At 61.8% G+C, this 12,838-nt stretch overlaps 1 protein-coding gene across 1 annotated transcript in view; it reads left to right on the forward strand.

The window, feature by feature from the left end:
* The first annotated feature begins 1,171 nt into the window (after nt 1-1,171).
* Nucleotides 1,172-12,838, forward strand: part of RUNX3 (RUNX family transcription factor 3) — a 51,381-nt gene continuing 39,714 nt past the window's right edge. Inside the window, exon 1 of the mRNA XM_081306700.1 lies at nt 1,172-1,251. Coding sequence (XP_081162826.1) covers nt 1,194-1,251 — 58 coding nt within the window. The 5' untranslated portion in view covers nt 1,172-1,193. The remainder of the gene's footprint in view (nt 1,252-12,838) is intronic.

Raw genomic sequence — 12,838 nt, forward strand, 5'->3', positions numbered from 1 at the left:
GGTGGGCAGGCTGGGTACAGGGCCAGAGTGACACACTCAGGCTAGACCCCAGCTCTGCGAGGGCCTCCTGGCATGATCATGTGGCCAGCTTTTTCCCAAGGAAGGCCTGCCTCGGTGGGCAGGCTGCGGCCGCTTCATGTGTTTCCCATTTGTGTGGGATCCCAGCTCCCCTAAACCCCCTCGAGTGCCACCCAGCCGCACACGTGGTACCGTCCCAGGCAGCAGGGCGTGAGGCGGCTTGGTGAGGAGCCCTCTGCCCGCTGGTGGACCCGGGCTCCTGGCGCCTGGTGAGAGGCCTGGGGGCTGCCCTTAATTAAGCAGGAGCCTCCACACGGCGTCCAAACCGCGGCCCGATGCCCGCCCCAAGCTGCTTTCAGTTCTGTTTCTTGGGCCGCGTGCGGAGGCCGGTCCCACAAATAAAAACCATCACCTTTTTTTTTCTTTCTTTAATTTTCTCTCTTTCTTTTCTTTTTCCAAAAAAAAAAGAAAAAAAGAAAAAAAAAACACAGAGGGAGAGAGAGGGAGAGAGAGACAGCCACAAGTTCTTCTGAGAGGCCTGACATCACGGCCCAGGTGACCGCGGCCCAGCCAATGGGCCCAGGCCGCGAGCTGGCTTCGGCATCCTGTAGGCTGAGGCTGGGTGACACGGCGAAGCCCGGGCCTCGACCACAGAACCACAAGGCCAGGCCCTCACCGCCTCCAGGCCCTGCGCGGGAGCTGGTTGGCTCCTGGTGGTCCCCACCCCCGGCCGCCTGCAGCCCTGCTTGGTGGCCGGGAGGCCAGCCTCATTCATTCATTCCGGGCCACCGGGCCTGGCCGGCTGCTGCAGCCCGGCCTCCACTGGCCGCCGTCTAATGACCCAGGCTGCGTGCGCCGCGCTGCTGAGTCTGTGGCAGACATTCCTGTGGGACCGGGAATCCGAATTCTTGGGTACAAACAGCAACTTACTTTCCTCGGGGACTTTCTTCACCCTCCCGCGCACAGGCTCGGGCTCTTTCCTTTTTTCTTTTTTGAGCAGCCGGGGGGACACAGCCAAGAAAACCCCAAACAAACAAAGAGCCCCCCTGCCCCCCCTTTTATTTTCATAAGTAGCTAGAAAAAAAATTTAAAAAAAAAACAGAAAACGAGGACAGCTAACCAGGCAGCCCCAGCCCAGCCCCCAGGGCTGGCCTCTGTCCCCTGCGGACTGCGGCATGGCGTCCAACAGCATCTTCGACTCCTTCCCGACCTACTCGCCCACCTTCGTCCGCGGTGAGTAACCACGGCCCAGGCTCCCTGTCCTGGGCCAGTCCTGGCGGGTGGGGAGCTGCGGCCCAGGACCGCGTCCCTCCACTAACAACAGACCTGCTGTCCCTCGAGGGCGAGGTTGTCCACCTGAATCCCCTGGCCTCCCGCAGCCCGAGGGGAAGATGGGCTGGTGGCCCCCACGTCCCTTGGCTGTGGGACCTCCCCCCTCAGCAGGTGGGGACACTGTGCCACGAGTGCCGCGTGACCTCCAGGGCCAGCTCAGAGGGTCTGGGGTGGGGAGGACAAGGGGGAGTCTCCATGGCCCTTGGCCCCCGCCTCACTCACGGGCTCCAGGCCCTGCTGTCCCAGCCCCTGGCCCGCCAGAGCTTGGATCTGCCATCAGACGTGGGCTGGCCGGCTCAGAGGACAGCCGAGGAGGCCGGTGAGGGTGAGGCTGAGCCTCCTCTCTGGGAGGACCAGGCCGCGGGCTTTTGGGAGAACTTGTTCCGCCCAGGGCCGCACCGAAGCTGCGTCTGTGGAGTGGGGGGAAGGTCTCGGGGAGGTGGCGGACCTGGTCACGGTGGAGAAGAAAGTGTTTCTGGGGTGGTTTTTGCCTCTATTCATGACCCGGAGGGTCCCAGAGCTCTGGGCTGTGCTTCTCAGCAAGGATGGGGGTCCAGGATGCCCCCTGGAGCCTCTGACTGGGGTCCAGGCTCCGGGGGAGGGTCCCTGCCTGTGTCTGGTCCTTAGGGTAGTTGTCTGACCCTCGGGCACCTTTCCTCCCCAGCAAGAACTCCAGGAGACGGTGGCCCTGAGACTAGGGTCCAGAGCCTCTCGGCTTGAGTCCCAGGGACCAGTGGCTTCCTTGCTGAGTGACCTGACTTCCCTGTGACCCTAACAGTGTCCCCTGGGATTCTGACATTCTGAGGGTCTGAGGCGAGGGAGGGCTGTGGTTGGGGCTGTGCCGCCGCGTTATTTAAGGGACCCGTGTCTTCCAGTACAGGATGGCTGAGGGGGGCCGACGGTCAGGGTTTGGGGGTCGCACCGCCTTTCCTGAGCCGAGGTGGTCAGTGAAATACCCAGGTCAGCCGGGCCGTCCGCCCTTCTCTCCTGCCTGGCCGCTGGCTGACCAGAGCAACTCAGGGCCAGTCCTGGGGCAGCCGGCTCGGGGCCAGGGACACATTTGGGTGCTTGGCGATGAGCTTCAGCTGAGGCACTTCCCTGTGGGGGCTGAGGCTCAGAGGGGGTCCCAAGGGCCAATAGGGGGGTGGGGGAGATGGGCCCTCTGATCCGTGGCGGCTGGCGGCGGGGTGGGGGAGCACTCCCGCCAAACCCGGCTGTGGCTGGTGACAGGCAGCAGCGGCCCAGCAGCCCTGGGCTCCTTCCTCCCTCGGCTGCTGTTATAACACTCCCTTTGTAGTCCTCGGAGCTAATTAAAGGCAGCTCTGTGGCAAGAAAATAAGAGTTTATAAAAACCATTTGCCGGGGCTTTGTGATCTGTGCTTCTCCCTCCGCGAACAAGATGGAGAAACGCAGGGTATAAGACAAAGGGACCTCAGGAGACAGGGCTTTGGGGCTGGCCCGGGGTCCTCTCCTGATGAGCCCAGGAGGTGGCCGCTCACAGCCCAAGGGCAAAGGGAGGGGACAGCTGGAGGCTCTGGCCCAGTGTGTGCCCAGGACGCGAAGCCCTGGCAGAGCAGGCCGATCCTGGACCACAGGACGCGCAGAGGTGCCCCCGAGGCTGCGGTCCAGGGCGAGGCCCCGGGGCCCGGGCTGACCCTCGGAGAAGCTCGTTCACGCGGCTCTGGCCCTCTGCCTACATCACGCTCTCTCAGGGGTCTCTCAGACAGTCCCCCACACTGTCCCTAAGGCTCACAGGGCCACAGGTGCCAATTCTGTCCCCCACGTGCTCCAGCCCCAGGTCCCCTCTTCAGGGCTCTGACCCCACATGGCCCACGCAGGGTCCCCCACCTGTTTGGAGCGACCCACCTCTTGGGAGTCTTGGGAAGCCTGGAGGCTCCAAAACCAAGTCCAAGCCACCAGAGAACAGGCCCTGGAGAGGCGGGCTGGTGGGTGGTGACCCTGCGCTGCTTTAGGGACTCCCTGAGTGGCGGGGCCAGGGTGCCGCCGCGAAAAGCCAGAACGGTGTTGTAGGATGGTCTGTGACGACCCGCTGAGGTCGAGAAACACCTGTGACTTCCCTTGGTGACATGGTCACGGTGAGAGATGCTGCATTTCACTTAGAGGTGGCCCAAGTTCACGGTCCCCTGAGCCCCCCACAGGGCAAGAGCTCGGGTCTCACCATCCTACGTGGGGATGCTGCCGTCCAGGGGTCTTAATGGAGGGGAAAGGGCCCTGTTTGTCCTCCTCTCCCTCCTTCCTGCCACCTCCAAAGGCTGCACCACCCCAGGCCCGGGGCCAGGTGTCGGGATCCACCGTGAGAGCTTTTGAACACCACACTTCTGGTTCTCAGCTCCGACTGTGGAAACAGAACTGCTTGGGTTTGGGTCTGGGTAAGTCCCCCCAAGAGGTTCCCATGTGCAGCTCAGGCAAGCTCGGGGACAGCTCCTCCTCCTGGCTCTGCCCTGCTGTGCTGGGTGACATCTCTGGGCCCAAGGGGAGGAGTGGGCTGTACTGGGTGTTCCCCAAGGTGGCCCAGCCCCTGTGGATGCTCTACCTTGCCATCCCCCTCTACAGGGGGTCCCCAGCACGGTCACGGAGCTCCAGCTTCCCCAGAGACCACACTGGCCAGAGTGCGGCTGACTCTGTCTGAGTTTCCGGTGGCAAAGGCCGTCTGGGGACGAAGCATCCTCTCTCGTCCTCGTCCCTGCTGTGAGCACTGGGGCACAACTGGTGACAGGAGGCCTCCTGAGCTGGGGAAGAGCCACGGCCGCCTGGAGGCTCGGGCTGAGGGGCACCTCCCGACGGCACCCAGCTCCGAGGCTTCTCTCCATGTACGAGCAGGGCCTCCACCCGGCTCCCCAGCTCTGCGGAGGAAGGAGGTTTGGGAGAAAGGTGGAGAGTCTTTGGGGGGCCCCTGCCCTGCCCAGGGTGAGGCCAGAGCCTCACCCTAGGGCTGCACACAGATGGTGGCCTGTGTCCCTGAGATGGAAGACAGGGGAGGGTGAGAGGTCCCCAGAAGCCTCCCAGGCAGGACAAGGGGTATTTACCCCTCCTACCTGACAAATGGGAGGGGACCGAAGGACTGTCACATTCTGGGTCCCTTTCTGGGCCTCAGTTTCCCCATCTGGCAACTCAGGCAGTGGCCCTGAAGACCCTGGGGTAACACCCAGCTTAGGAGGGGCCAGCAGCTTCCTAGCCCCCCATGAGCAGGCCCCCGTCAGCACCTCTGCACCACACCCCGCAGGCAAAAGCTCTCTCCTGGGGACACGAGGGGGTCCCCTCCAGGGAGGGAAGGGACCTAAACCATCCCGTGTGGCATCCAGGGCCTCTGGAGAGGGCAGAAGTTCCACTCATTGACTCAGGTCCTCGCCACTCAAGTCCTGCCCCTGCCCTCCCTAGCTCACCTGGGCAGGTGTCTGCGCCTCAGTTTCTCCGTCTGAAAGGGGTGACGATGGCCGCAACCCCACGGGCTGTTGGGAGCACTGTGCCTGGAGCACCGGGCCCAGGGTCCTTGCTCAGAGGACGCTTTTGCTCTCCCCCCTACCTGCCTGGGCGGAGCTCCGCTCAGGGACCTGGGCCAGGCTCTCCGTCCTAGGAGCTCGCCGTCTGGTGGGACAAGGGACGGGCCCACAGAAAAGTGCACCAGGGCATGTGTCACAAGGGGGAAGACCCGGGGTCTGTGAGCTCAGACAGAGCCCCTGACCCCGGCCTCGGGGAAGGAGAGGGCAAGTCCCCCGAGTCCTGCAGGAGGTGACCAGGAGGAGAGGCTCCGCCCAGGCAGAAGGAGTAGCCCGGAGGGGGGTGCAGAAGGCAGGCAGGAGGGTCCTGGGCGCCACGGGGTGGCTGCAGGGCCGTGCAGGGCGGGGAGGGCCGGAGGGCCAGCTGCGGGCCTGAGCGGGGCCTCTCCAGTGTGGCCGTGGGCCTTTCTTTAGAGATGGGGTTGGCCAGCAACTCTGCCCCAGAGATGCCTGGGAGAGATGGAGACTGGACCTGTGTGGGGGCAGCGGGTGGACGAAATGGCCCCGGGCACGTCTAGCCAGGACAGGGCTAGCCGGTGACTCAGAAGCCACCGGACAGGAAGGAAGCTGCTTGGGCCAGTGAGGTCAGTGCCGTGTCCTGTCCTGAGCCCAGGCAGTAGCCCACAGCAGGGGACTCTCCGGGGTTTAGCTGCAAGTCCCCGAACCCCAGGCAGCCTGGAAGGTTGTTCACCCCAAGGATATCTGATGTGGAGGCCTCCTCCGCCCCCTGGGGCCCTCAGGATGGACAGGCTGACCGCAGCCATTCCGTACCTGCTGCAGGGCCTGCCTGGCGCCACGTCTGCGGGGCCTCTTTGATGGCGGCTCCTGAGGCCACCCGGCACACGCCATCTCCCCAGACCACCCTGCCTGTCCAAAGTGCCCCCCAGGCTGGAAGGGCACTCCTAGGAGCCCCCCACTGCCCACAGGCCGGTCATGAGCCGGCCCCACACAGTGGGGCTGTGTGTCCAGGCCTCGCCCGTGCCCACGACAGCCAGCGGCAGCCCCATCGGCCCTGCTGGTCACATAGAGGGCCCATTGACGCCCGGGCCCTGAGCTGGCCGCACCAAAGCCGAGCTTGCGGGTTACCTGTGGGGGAGGGGGTTAGGGCACAGATGCCCCTGAGCAGCAGGGCTTGAAGCCTGACCTTCCAGAACATTCTTGGAGGCTGGAAGGGAACAATGACTAGAGGGAACCCTGGCTTCAGAGCCAGTCCAGGCTCCTGAGAGGCAGGGAGGCAGGCCGGCCTCAAGGTGCAGTGGGGCAGCTGAAATCCGGGCCTTGCATCTCCTGGGGACTCCTCACCTGCAGGCCCTCCACTGAATCCACCACCAGCGTGTCCAGGGGTGGCCGGGAGTCCTCCCGATCTTCCATGCTCAGCTCAAACAGCCCCTCTGCCGGGAGTCTCCCCGGGCCACCTGCAGCCACCAGGGAGCTCTGTCCTCAAAGCTTGGTCCCAAGGCCAGCCTCAAGGCTCAGCCCAGGCCCGAGGGGGGAAGGGCTTGGGGTCTGAGTGGATTTGCAGCCTGGGCCTCCCAGGACTGGTCTTGAAGCAGCGCCCCCTGAAGGAGGCCCCTGGGGTGACAGGGCAGGGGTGCAATGGTGGAAAGACCCTGGTCTTGAGAAGGCACAGGAGCCCATCCAGGGGACCGTCGGAGCTGGGAGGCGGAGGGAGCCCCTTCCCCGTTTCAGACAAGGAACCTGGGGTCCAGGAGGGGTGTGGTCTATGGAAGACCCATCAGGCAACAGGACAGCCGCTTCTCGCAGCCACCAAGGACCCGCCACCCACCTTCCCTGTTGTTTAGGGGTCAGACAGACTCGGGTCCAAGCTGCTCAGTAGCACGTTGACCCGACCTGCTAATTAGCCCCTTTGCTCTCAATTTCCTCCTCCGTAAAACAGGGCTAGTGACACTGGCCACAGAGGGTGGTGGCACAGAGTGGATGGCCCCGCCTTGAGCCCTACCCGCCTCGTCTGGCCTGTCAAGCCTCAGTCAGCACGGGCCACCTCCTGATGGGCCCCTCTCTCCAACCCTGGCTCCGGGCTTTCCCCACTAGACAGAGCTGAGCAGGGGACCTGGAGATGGTCAGGCCCTGTGACAAGGGCTCCCCGGGGTGAAGGTTGAGAAGAGGGTGCTCTTTGGTGAGGAGGTGGCATGAAATACAACATAAAAGGCCAGGCTGCCTTTCCTCGCTGTGTGGCCTTGGGAGATGCACCTCACCTCTCTGTGCTCTGTTTTCTCATCTGTAAAATGAAGATAACTCACAGAACCCACTGGAGGCTCGTTGGGTGGACTCGATGAGATCATTCATACAGAGCCGGGGGCCGCGTCCAGGCTCCATGGACGCCAGAGATCATTGCTGCTCAGTACCCTTCCTTCCCTTGTGCAAAAAAAAAGTCTCTCTGACTCTGAGCTGAGACGGGGAGGTGATAGAGCTGCCCTACTGTCCCCTCTGGGAGCCCTGACCCCTTCCCCCAGATCTTGGGGGTCCTCTGGTCCTCGGAGCAGGGGCAGGCTCACGGGTGACATGTGGCTTCTCTCGCTAATGAATGGAGGGAAGGAAGAAGAGAGCGGTGAGTGACGGAAGGACGTAAAGGCCACCGGCTGGTCAGCCCAGGCGGCCAGCCCCCCACTTCCCCCTCGCTGTCTGGTTTTTCTTTGAAACGCCTGCCTGGACCAGCCCGGGGCCTCCCGGCCAATCGGGGCCGCGGCTCGGGGTTTAGGTTCCTCTTTGGGGTTTTCTTTCAAGTCTGGGAAAAGGGTTTTTGGCAAAAGCTTCAGACTTACGTGTGGGCGGGAAGGCGGCGCCGGGAGCTGCCCTGTGCGGGGAGGCCACCGCAGCCCCCCAGGTGCCCTTCCTCGTGGGACTTGGTGACTGAGATCCTCTGTGAGCACCGGGCCCTGCAGGGTGAGGCCCTGCCCATCCCGGCTCCCGTCAAGGCAGGTCCCCTGCCATCAGGGGCACCTGTGTGGCCACATCCTCGGGGCTGGGCTCAGCTGGGCTCAGGAGGGAAATGGGGAAGGGAGCTCAGGGGGAGGAGGCAAAATGAAAGCTGGGAGGTTGGGAGGGGGGCCATTTGGGGCATGCCCCTGTCTCCAAGCTCAACTCACCTGGGTGCCCGTGGCTGGGGACAGTCTACAGCCCCTACACCTGTCTGTCCTCAGGACTTGCCCCTCGGGGAGCCTGAGCCTGCCCAGCCACCCGCTGCAGGACACGGGGGATCTGTGAGGCGTCACCTGTGACCACAGCACCCTGGCATCTTGGGAAGAGGCACCTGGACAGGGAGGTGGTAGGGGTCCCGTGGGAAGCCCAACCCTGCACCCTAAGTCCCCACCCAGGGGCCAGGGCCCTTCCCAAGGGGCGAAGGAAGCCACCTCTGAGAACAAGGTCACCTTGGGAGCCTGGACAGACCACAGTCCATCCGTGCTGTAGGGTGCGACTGCCGCAGGGGAATGTGATTTGAAACTCTTGGTGACTGTGTGTTTTCCAGTCTCTGAAACACTGACATGTAGGACTTATAGATTTAGGAGGAAAACGCTTTTTTATTTTTTCCAAAGAAAGAGGAAGAGGCAGCCCCACCCTCCCAGGATCAGGGCGCCAGTTCCCCCCATCCAGGGCTCCAGGCCCCTGGCCGCCCTCCGCTCAGAGCCCCTCCGGCTTTTCCCCAGCTGCTGGGGCTGCTGCTTTCTTCCTGGGCTGGGCAGAGCCATGCATACAGCAGGTGCTCAGGACATGCTTGTGGCCTGAGGTGAGGTCCCTAGAGTCTGGAGGTGAGTCCCTGAAGAGGCTGTTCCCTCGGAGTCTCAGATCCTCAGTGGCTGGGTGATGTGATGTGACAATCATTCATTGGACATTTATTGCGTATCTACTGCATACACGAGCACTGATCTGGCCCTGGGCCTGCAGGAGTGAGCACGCCGGGCGGACACGCTAGCCACATGTGCACAGAGGGCATCTCTGGGAAGCCCCCTCCAGTCAGCCAGCACTGTAGCTGGGGAAACTGAGGCCCGGAGAAGAGGCGTCCCGGTCAAGCCCTGCGGTCGGGCAGTTCCAGACATGCTCTCAGCTCCAGGGTCCCTGGGGTTCAACCCGGACCCCCTGAAGGTCACCCCACCTTCGCAGACCCTCAGCCTCCCGGGGCGTCTATAATGCTCCCCTCTACCCCACCCAGGCCTCATCGTGGCTCAGGGTGGGCACCACCACCCTCACTGCGGAGACGAAAACACAACAGACCCGGGGAGGCGGTGCAGCCTGCTCACGTACATTTAAGAAGAGAAAAGGAAATGAGAAAGGGAGAGGGAACCACATTTGTCGATGACTTCCTGTGCACCCGGCCTCGGGGTGGCTCCTTTGCAAGAGCATCTCATTGTGCTCAGTCCCCACCCTCTGCGCGGTAGCTGTCACTGTTACCATAGTCCCATTCCACAGGCTGGGAAACCGAGGCCCCCAGCAAAGGCGAAGCGGCTAGTAACTGGCCAGGCCCAGATTCATGCCAGGGTGTGTCTGACGTCAAAGTCAGCCCGCCAGACTGTCCTGGAAGATGCCACCTCTTCCTTAGGGCCCAGTCACATCACCTCCGTGAAGCCCACCCTGATTGCCCCAGGTGAGGTGACATGTTCCCCCTCTTTAACCACAGAACCTCCAGGCCCTTCCCAAAAACTTCCAGAAGGCTTCTTAGAAAGGGCATGCACAGGGCCACGCTCTGAAGTAGACCAGGCCGCTGTTCCGCCCACCCGCAGCACGCCCGTCCGTGTGCGAGCGGCGCCCACAGAGCTCTCCGGCACCAGCCCGATTCTCACCACTCCCTACACACAGCCTTCCTCCCCGCTTCCTTCTTTTGACCCGTGCAGGCTCCCATCCTTCCTGAGGCCACAATGTAAACAACAAGAACAACAAATTAAGGCCTTGCCAGGACCATGCCCTGCAGATTCTAGAACCAGGAAGAACGTGAGGGGAAACCGAATCCAACACCAACGCCACCCCGGGGCACTCCATGTTGTAGAACACCTAAGGGGATCCAGGAGGCTTAAAAATAGACGTGGTGATCTCCATAGCCAGAGAGAGCCGCTGCGCTGGGTGTGTTTCCTTCTGGGCTATTTTTCTCTTGCATCTTGAGAAAAGATGTTTCTATGAGGTGGCTTCCCTCGTGGGAGGCCAGACGGAAATACGACCAAGAACATCATTAAGAATATCAATTAGGGGCTGGGGACACAGCTCAGCGGTGGAGCACTTGCCCAGCCTGACGAGGCCCTGGTTCAATCCCCAGCACCAGAAGAAGAAGAAGAAGAAGGAGGAGGAGGAGGAGGAGGAGGAGGAGGAGGAGGAGGAGGAGGAGGAGAAGAAGATGTCAATCAATGTTTTATTTATGTGTCAGGATACAGCCAGGAGGAATCTAGAACAGTAGTGTCTGAAAGGGCTTCCCACGGTGGTGGAAGCAGGAAATGAATTTTTGATCTTCCTTCATTTAAGCCTCGGACCCTCCAGGAAAAGAAAGCTTTGGGTATCGTAAGAGCGGGTCAGAAGGGAAGATGGATCCTGGCAGCATGGGGCCTGGTTCTCCCTTTCCCCTCGGTGGACAGGAGAAGGAGGGTGAGGTTCAGAATCAGAAGCCGTGACCTGCCACCCGTCGGCTGTGTGGCCACTTACCTCCCTGAGCCTCCACTTCTCAAGGCCGGCCTCCCGGGCTGCTTGGGGAATGAATGAGGCAGTGAAGCCCACGAGGCCCAGGTCAGCCATGGGTGCTCATTGCTGCAGGGGCTTCTGCAGAGACGGGAGGCTCTTTGCCGTGAGCAGCTGTCCCTCGCAGACCTTGCTCCTGTCTCCTAGAGACAGGGAGCCAGGGCGGCATCTCCCAGTGTGTGTCCAGCAGAGACAAGGGGGGCTCAGAGCCTTGATATGCTAGGAAGGTTCACCCCACCCCACACCATTTAGGGATAAGCTGTTCTAGGAGACACCGTAAATCTGCTTTAGGCCACAGGCACAGTGGGGGCCAGGAAATTATCTTTTCAAGGACCCAGGAAATTGTGTGAGACTTAAAAGGAAAATTTCTCGGATCCTAAATATATTTTTTAAAAAAAGGAAAGGACAAAATTGGAACTTAGAAATGAATAATTAACTGTGTGGAAAATAGAAATCATGATGACTCAACTCTTAAATAGTTACACCGTTGGCTGCAAACATTTACGCAGCTCTTACTGTATGCCAGGTCATGTCTGAGTGCTTTCCGTGTCTGCATATTTCGTCCTCACAGTGTGTAAGACAAATGCTATGATGAAGCTCATTTTATAAATGAGGAAACAGGCCCAGAGAGTTTGTGACACCTGCCTAATATCACCCAGCTGGGGCTCAGACCCAGACAGCCTGCATCCGGAGCTGTGCCTCCCCACATCATGGCAGCTCTGAGTTAACTCAGGTTTCCCCAGATCGAGGAACATCTGTCAGCTCCTGGTGGCCCTCTTCCTGGGAACAGCTGGTGGCTTCCATGAACTAGGGTCCTGTGTCCTCTAGCCACATCCAGAAAGGCTGGGGGGACATGGAGTGGGGAGACCCTGGGGGACCCGCAGAGCCGGCTAGCACGGCTAGCCCCAGGTCCACCCCGACGGCGCCCACTTGCGGCTCTGCTCCAAGTGAGAGGAGTCCAGGCCCGGCAGGAGGAGGAGGCCACAGCATGAGGACGTGGGGGTGTGGGAGCTGTCCAGTGGCCACGCTGTGGCCTGAGGGGCTCAGCCATGCCGACCCTCCAGGGGTGGCCTGTGCCTGAGCCAAGAAGGGCACCGGGCTTCTAGGTTCACGTGCAGCTGAGCCAGGCCCGAGGCCCTCCCTGTGTCCTTGGGCGACCTGGCCCGAGGCTGGTAGGCAGGCTTCTGCTGCCCTCCCTTTCCTGCGCACAAAGAGCTGAGCGCTGGACACACGGTGGCAAATCAAAAGCTTCTAAAACCCCTGGTGAGTGAGTGAGGCCAGTGACCAGCTCACGGTCAGAAACAATCCCGACCCGGAACCAAGCTGTGGCCACGATGGGGTCTCGGCGTGTGGTCATTTGTGGGCCCAGACTGAGGCTTCGTCCATCCGAGCTCCCCGGAGGAGTGAACCCCTGGGAACCTTGGCCAGGGCCAAGAGTCCAGCCCGGGGCCCTTCAGCCAGCCCACCGGCCCTGGATTCGAATCTCGGCCTCTACCTCTGCTGGAAGGAGGTCCTAGCCCTCCTGTGATGAGGGGAGGACCCAGCGGCCTTCGGGCCTGAACACCTTTTACCGTCCTTCTGTATTTTCAAGTGTTTTCCTTGTGCTCAAGGGATCTCTATCAGGGCCATGGGGGATCCATTCATGTCCTTATCCACACTATTGTCTAAACACACAATAAATAAGGAGAGGCTCTGCTCAGGCCTCCCCCAGGCTCCTGGCTGCCCCGAGGCCCAGACAGTACAGGGGCCCTCTGCTGCCAGGCCCCCCACCCCGTCCCCACCAGGTGGCCCAGCCAGCCCCAGCTTTTGGCGCAAGCCCAGCCCACCCGGTGCGCGCAGGATCACCCACACTGGGCCAGGCCACCCGGAGGCCATTGCCCCTGCTCTAGGCCCTGCCTTTTCAGGAACCTCCCTGGGGGACAAGGGACACCTGGTGGTATGGCCCGAGACGTGCTGCAGGGAGAGGCCGCCTGGCCCCCACCCAGACAGGTCTCTGCTTCTCTGGCCAGGAAATCCTCCCTTTTCCTGGGGGCCCCAGACACCTGCCGCTGGCCCCTGTCCACAGGCTGATGCGACAGTGGGGGGCAGCCCAGCAGAACCAGAGGGTGGCGGGGAGGCCCGTCCTGGCCGGACCTCCCTCAAACCGGACCTCGGGCTGCAAGGGGGGCTCTATGGGAGCCTCGGGGGCCCGGGCAACTCCAGTGAGTCCACACAGTTCCCTGGCTGGTGGGGGAAGAAGATGCAAATAGGGAGGGTCCCCAGGGCCCTGGGTCAACCCCTAATCTCATTTCTGG

Source organism: Spermophilus citellus (genome assembly GCF_964194105.1).
Source record: "Spermophilus citellus genome assembly, chromosome: 9".
NCBI classification, from domain to species: Eukaryota; Metazoa; Chordata; class Mammalia; order Rodentia; family Sciuridae; genus Spermophilus; species Spermophilus citellus.